Consider the following 6,672-nt stretch of genomic DNA (forward strand, 5'->3'; position numbering starts at 1 on the left):
GAGATGGAAGACGATAGAACCAGTGACACGTCAGACATGTGCTCAATGCGTATCCAGAAGACAAGCTTCCTTGAACTTGAATTCCCAGGCCTTCACGCAACGCTGCATTCTTGACAACTTGCAAAGTGTAATTAATTTATTTTAGGGTAAGCTCCGCTTTGAACCGCATTTTTTTTATTTTATTCTATTCTTAAACCTAGTTATTTCATTTTAGACTAAATTAATTTAACAATTTTTATGATTTAGACCATGCAAATCTTTTTTTTCAAGAAAAAAATTATAAGGATATCATTGTAATTTGTAAAATTAAAGATACGTCATCTTTACCCCATGTCATTGGTTTATGCGGACCTGACATATAAATAACAATAACATATCTCTAACTTTACAAAACTATAATAATACGATTACAAATTTCTTTTTTTAATACATGTCCAGCCCCTCTCCTTTCACTAAAATATATAGACATGTGAGAACTTCCCCGGTGCACTGCGACCTATATGTTTAAGATCATTTTTTATATTGAAAAGTTGCTTAAAACAATCCAAACTATAACTGTTTTTTATAATCACTCTTTATATTTTATAATCACCCAAGTTTAGTGCTGTTAATTTTCCCTAATTTTTTTGTTGACACTTCAGCTAGAGAAGAGTCTGCGCTGTGCACACGTCCCCACATCTCTCGCCGTCGCCTGCGGCCTCTTCGCCGCCTGCCTTGGATAAATTTGGCCACGTCCCCCTCCACCTCCGGAGCTCTCCTCTTCTCCTCCTCCTCACTTCTCGCTCTGTTCTGTTTCTCCGGGAACCCGGTGGCGGTGGCGCGGCGGAAAAGATGATCGCGCGCGGCCTGCTCCGATCGAACGCCTCCCCTTCCTCACAGGTTATGATGGTTCTTGCCTGATCCTCCTATCCCGTCCTCGATGCAGAAAGGCGGCTCCTTTTCTTTGCTCTCTTTCTCCCATGTCCCGGGTTTGTTAGGATAGCGGGTGGAGTGGCGTAGGATCGCCGTGGCGGCGCCGGCGGTTGTTGTTGTTGTTTGCATCATGGATGGGAGTGGGAGCTTTTCGATCGGTGAGAGTTGGAGACGAAGACGAGTACGCCTGGTTGGTGAGGGAAATTTGGGACCACGGACTGTAGAGATTCCAAAGGGGAATCTTTTTTCCTTGTTCTTGATTCGTAGTAGTACTCAAGCCAGCGATATTTTATTGTTCTCGGCCTCAGGTTTGGTAGATTGATAAGTAGTTTACACCGTTTATGGTTGGATCTTGATTTTGTCACGGTACGGAGCAATCAGTCGAGTCGTCCGCTTATTTTCAGAAATTTATCTGTTCCCTTGGCTGACAATTGCGATATTTTTTAATCTATTTTTAGTCTGAAGTGTGCAATCTTTCTTAGATTTCCCTTTTAACTCTTGTACGAGTTCAGTGTAACTTTCTCGTATTATTATGCTATATCGTCATCTGAAACTGACAGCCTAAGTTATAAGGATTAAGGAACTGCTATGAGAATATTTGGCATTGCCCATATGTGACTTTTATTTAAATTTTGTTGCCCTTGTTTACAGGCAATCAACTTATTGAAGTATGTGACTAGCAATGGAAGCCTCCAAGGGCATGCACAAAATTTAGGGGATGCATCCAGACATTTCAGTTCAGTACCATCTCCTCAGTCCAACTCAACTGAAGAGAATGGGTACATGATGTTTTCCTTTTGCAGAATTTTCACATAATTTGGCCCTGTTATGCTCCGTCATGTCTGCAGTGTTGGATTTAAATCATGAATGCATGGTGATCTTTCCAGGTTTAAGGGGCATGGCATGTTGGCGCCATTCACAGCTGGTTGGCAGAGCACCGATGTTCATCCGTTGGTTATTGAAAGATCCGAGGTTCTGACTCTCAAGCCTGGCATTGTATTATTGGCTTAGTTCTCTTGACATGTGGACTAGGATTTTGGGAAAGGAAGCTTGGCATGTTGATTGCTGTACCTAAAATACAAGAAAAAAGAGATAGAGGCAACTTACCCTATAGGACTGTATGCATACATACATACCTGACAGAACTGAAACTGTTAGATGCTCAACTTACCTTATATATGCAGGGTTCGTATGTTTATGATATTGAGGGGAAGAAGTATCTAGATTCTCTTGCAGGACTATGGTGTACAGCTTTAGGTATGAATAGCATTTAAAGTGTTTTTTTAATCATAAACAACAGAAGACAAAACTATTTCTGTTATTCTTCAGGATGATAAGTTAATTCGGTTTAGTCTCATGAACTGTACGAAATGTCTTCAGGTGGCAGTGAACCTCGATTAGTCAAAGCTGCAACTGAGCAATTACACAAGTTGCCGTTCTATCACTCATTTTGGAATCGTACGACAAAACCATCTCTGGTACATAATCTGATTCTCATCATTTATAGGTAGATATTAAATGGAAGATGGACAGCTATGGATATATTAATTTTGTCAAAAGCATTTACTAAGCTTGAAAATACTGATGATTTTGGACCTGCTACTTTCAGGATCTTGCAAAGGAAATGCTTAGCATATTCACTGCAAGGGAAATGGGAAAAGTGTTCTTTACAAATAGTGGTTCAGAAGCAAATGATTCTCAGGTATGGTTTCTTGAAGTACTGACAGTCTCCTACGCTCCTCATACTATCAGTGGTATAACTATTATAATTATTATTATTCTAGTCTGCAGTTAATCATTCAAGCTGATTCATATTATCCACAAAAGAGTTTTTACCGTAAAGTATTGAAAACATATCTTTGGAAATTAAAAGACACTCAAAAGAGTAAAATATAAAAAAATGGCATAACTAAATTAGGACCATCTCCACGTCTCCTTCAAAAAAGATTTGCTCTTTCTTTGTTATCTGGCTAATCTATTACTCTTTTGTTGCTAGTTGTTCTTTTTTGAGAGATCCATTGCGTTAACAATTTGTTGCGCATACAATTTGTTTCATTGAATATATCTGTATGTGCATATTGAGTACTGTAGTCAGTGAATGATAAACACTGGAGTTTTTGTATGCCAATCTTGTAATTTGTTCTGCTCCTTTTTCTTAATCTTCTCATGGCACTGTTTCCCACATTGACAATGTTTCCACCATTTCTTATTATAGGTAAAACTGGTGTGGTATTATAACAATGCATTGGGAAGACCAGACAAGAAGAAATTTATTGCACGATCAAAATCGTAAGTAAATGAAACAAATTACCGACTTCTGTTCCTGAAATCAAGAAGTGCATTTTTTTTAAAAAATGCTTTATTTCATCAATGAACAATTTGCATTTGCATCAATTTCCATCCACCTCATCATTTCTATATCATTATCATCTCACTGTTAAGTTTCATGATGAAAAGCAGAGGAATTTTGATTTTCATTCTTACTGCTGGTACACTTATTTCAGATACCATGGATCAACGCTAATATCAGCTAGTCTATCCGGGTAAGAAGTGTCCTACAGAAAAATAAAATCAATTCACCTTCCCATACCTGATGAACTCATTAGCCCATCACTTATTGGTACGGAAATATTTGCTAATTTCTCTCTGCAACTTCAGTCTTCCTGCATTGCACCAGAAGTTTGATCTACCAGCGCCTTTTGTTCTGCACACAGACTGTCCTCACTATTGGCGGTTCCATCTTCCTGGTATTTTTAACTGCAAATTTACTATATCCAATTGATCATCATCCAAGCATATTATGCTGATGAAATGTTTTTGGTGGGAGACAGGTGAAACAGAAGAGGAATTTGCAACTAGACTTGCCAATAATTTAGAGAACCTTATCCTCAAAGAAGGACCAGAAACAGTAGTCTTCTTTTAACCAAACTTGTATTATGCTGAGGTCCAAGGTTTACCACTCTACTAATGCGGAGTAATTTTATCCTTCCAGATTGCTGCATTCATTGCAGAGCCTGTGATGGGTGCTGGTGGTGTCATACCTCCTCCAAAGACCTATTTTGAAAAGGTAATTCTAAGTTAAGTACATGCCTCATGTTGTAAAATACTTGAATTCAGTAGCTGAAATTATTTCTCTTTTCCCAAGATTATGAAAATACTTGGGACCTCACCTATCATTGGTTAACTTCAGCCTGCCAAACATAAGAGGTGCTGACATTCCAACATGAGTTACTATCTTCTTATAGCTTCTATATGAAAATGTAAACCCTTCCCTGTATCATTTGAACCATCAGTTAGAATATAGCCTTAGATACATGATTAATGACCTTTTTTTGAAGTATAGTTTTTTCATTCTAGACTGCAGCGTTCCCAACAAGAAACATTGCTTCATGAACTGCTGGAGTTAGTATATTTTAGCCAGCTCCGCATCAAAGACCTGAAAATCTTTCTTTTTTTTCCAAATTATCTCATGTCATCCTTTTGTCTACCAACAGGTCCAAGCGATCGTTAAGAAGTATGACATCCTTTTCATAGCAGATGAGGTACTTTACAGATACTACTACAGCATAAGAAAATGTGTGAAATAAAGAAATTTATGTGACTATTATTGAGTGATAATCCATTCTAGGTCATTACCGCATTTGGAAGGTTGGGAACCATGTTTGGATGCGATATGTTTAACGTCAAGCCAGATCTAGTATCCGTGGCCAAGGTAAGTATTCCAGTACCATCATACAGGAACACTGTTGCCTTTGCTTGTTTTTTGCATGTTCAACGAGTTATGGTCCTCCTATCGGCATATCTGATGTACAAGTAACAAAAATATCATCACGACAGGCGCTTTCATCTGCCTATGTGCCCATTGGAGCAACTCTGGTTAGCCCGGAAATATCAGATGTTATTCATTCTCAGAGCAATAAGCTCGGTAAGTTAGTGCCATCATATAATAAGCTCCATCCTCTTGTCTGTGGATTGTGGATTGACTTGTGCTGAGCCTTTTCTTGCAGGTTCATTTGCTCATGGCTTTACATACTCTGGCCATCCAGTTGCTTGTGCTGTCGCTTTAGAAGCCCTGAAAATTTATCAGTACGCTGCACTTTCTGTAGCATCATATGTTGCCATTGAATCTCCTGAGTTTCTTGTTACTGATATATGTATCACAAACATGGTATCAGGGAAAGGAATATTCCTGATCATGTGAAGCAAATTTCTCCAAGGTTCCAGGAGGGAGTCAAGGCCTTTGCGGGAAGTCCAATTATTGGAGAGGTATCCATCTCTTATTTCTGCTGGCATTCTTATGGTGGAGACATTCCTTATGCAAAACATGATCAATGCACTCCTACATGCAGATACGCGGTGTAGGGTTGATACTTGGAACTGAATTTGCCGACAACAAATCACCGAATGATCCATTCCCTGCTGAATGGGGTAAGTAAAAGTAGCAACTACAATGCAAATCTTGTTTGTCCAGTACCATCTTTCACAATGTCAGTTCTCAATTATGAACCACTTAAGCTGAAATTTTATGGTATAGCATTGTATATCATAATACTAGTACTAGAGTTCTTTCTAAATTGGAAATACAACTTTAGAAGAGTTAGGGTAACTAGTCAAATTCCAATACTATCCAAGGTACATATCATCATCTCAGGACCAGGAAGTATCCTTAATAAACTGTTTCCCAAAGCAAAGCATATTTCTCATGATACCAAATGACATTTTCAGGCGTCGGTGCAATCTTTGGAGCGGAGTGCCAGAAGCGCGGCATGCTGGTTAGGGTTGCCGGAGACAATATCATGATGTCACCGCCATTGATAATGACCCCTGATGAAGTGGAGGAGGTAAGTCATACCAAAAAACCACAGTAGCACCACCCCCGATTGGATCACAAACGAATTGAAACTCTGAAGCAACAGTAACTGAACATCTGAACTGTCTCCTCCATTGTTTTCAGCTGGTGAGCATCTACGGAGCTGCACTCAAGGCCACCGAGGAGAGGGTGGCAGAGCTGAAATCCAAGAAGACGAATTAGTCGAGGTGACAGAACGAGATGATGATGATGATGCTGGCTTGGGCATCGACGACGACGATTATGATGTTCTTGGAGGATGTACAGAGCAATAATCCCTCGCTGTCAGAAACCTATTCAGAGAATGGAAATAATGCACCACAGCGAACGCTGTTCTTGGCGTGCAAAATAGCAATTGTGCATCTGTACCAGATTACAGTCTTACACATGGGATTAGATGCCATGCTGACTGTCATCTTGTATACCCAATTACTACTAGTAGGTAGGAATAAATCAAGTTTTCATAATTTTTTCTTCGAGTATATCAAAACTTTATATACACTTCTATTGAGAAAGCAGCAGCACATCGATGCATTGACTGCTCAGAACCAACAAAAAGCTGCACAATAAAAGTGAAAAAAAAAGAGAGAGAGAAGATGGAGCATTTGCACACAGCCTGGGTCATAGCTGAGCTGGAACTGGCAAACTGTGGTTGAAATGGTGGGCAGGCAAAGTCTTCAGGAACAGGTTTGCTTTTGGGTTATTTTTAGTGGGCCCCACTGTCAGTGGGACCCCACACGAAGGATGGTCTCCTTCCGGCGCCAGCCATATTCACCAAAAACAAGTATTAAACGTTCAGTTGGCAAAATATTTGGGGGTGAGGTCACATATATATAATATATATGGTTACGTATATGAAATATTAAACATAGTCTAATTGTAAAACAAATTTTAGATTCCGTCTGAAAACC

General features: G+C 39.3%; 1 protein-coding gene across 1 annotated transcript; it reads left to right on the forward strand.

The window, feature by feature from the left end:
• Positions 1-746: 746 nt before the first annotated feature.
• Positions 747-6,373, forward strand: LOC102701536 (gamma-aminobutyrate transaminase 1, mitochondrial). The gene is made up of 19 exons (XM_006652754.3): positions 747-879; positions 1,564-1,691; positions 1,800-1,884; positions 2,097-2,169; positions 2,293-2,390; positions 2,522-2,614; positions 3,128-3,201; positions 3,417-3,455; positions 3,571-3,659; positions 3,744-3,820; positions 3,905-3,979; positions 4,407-4,454; positions 4,541-4,624; positions 4,750-4,837; positions 4,920-4,998; positions 5,088-5,178; positions 5,262-5,340; positions 5,638-5,753; positions 5,867-6,373. The coding sequence occupies exons 1-19, from the start codon at positions 832-834 to the stop codon at positions 5,942-5,944; spliced, it is 1,542 nt and encodes a 513-aa protein (XP_006652817.1). The 5' UTR covers positions 747-831; the 3' UTR covers positions 5,945-6,373.
• The last annotated feature ends 299 nt before the right edge of the window (positions 6,374-6,672 follow it).

The sequence above is a fragment of the Oryza brachyantha genome, chromosome 4, assembly GCF_000231095.2.
Source record: "Oryza brachyantha chromosome 4, ObraRS2, whole genome shotgun sequence".
In the NCBI taxonomy this organism is placed as follows: Eukaryota; Viridiplantae; Streptophyta; class Magnoliopsida; order Poales; family Poaceae; genus Oryza; species Oryza brachyantha.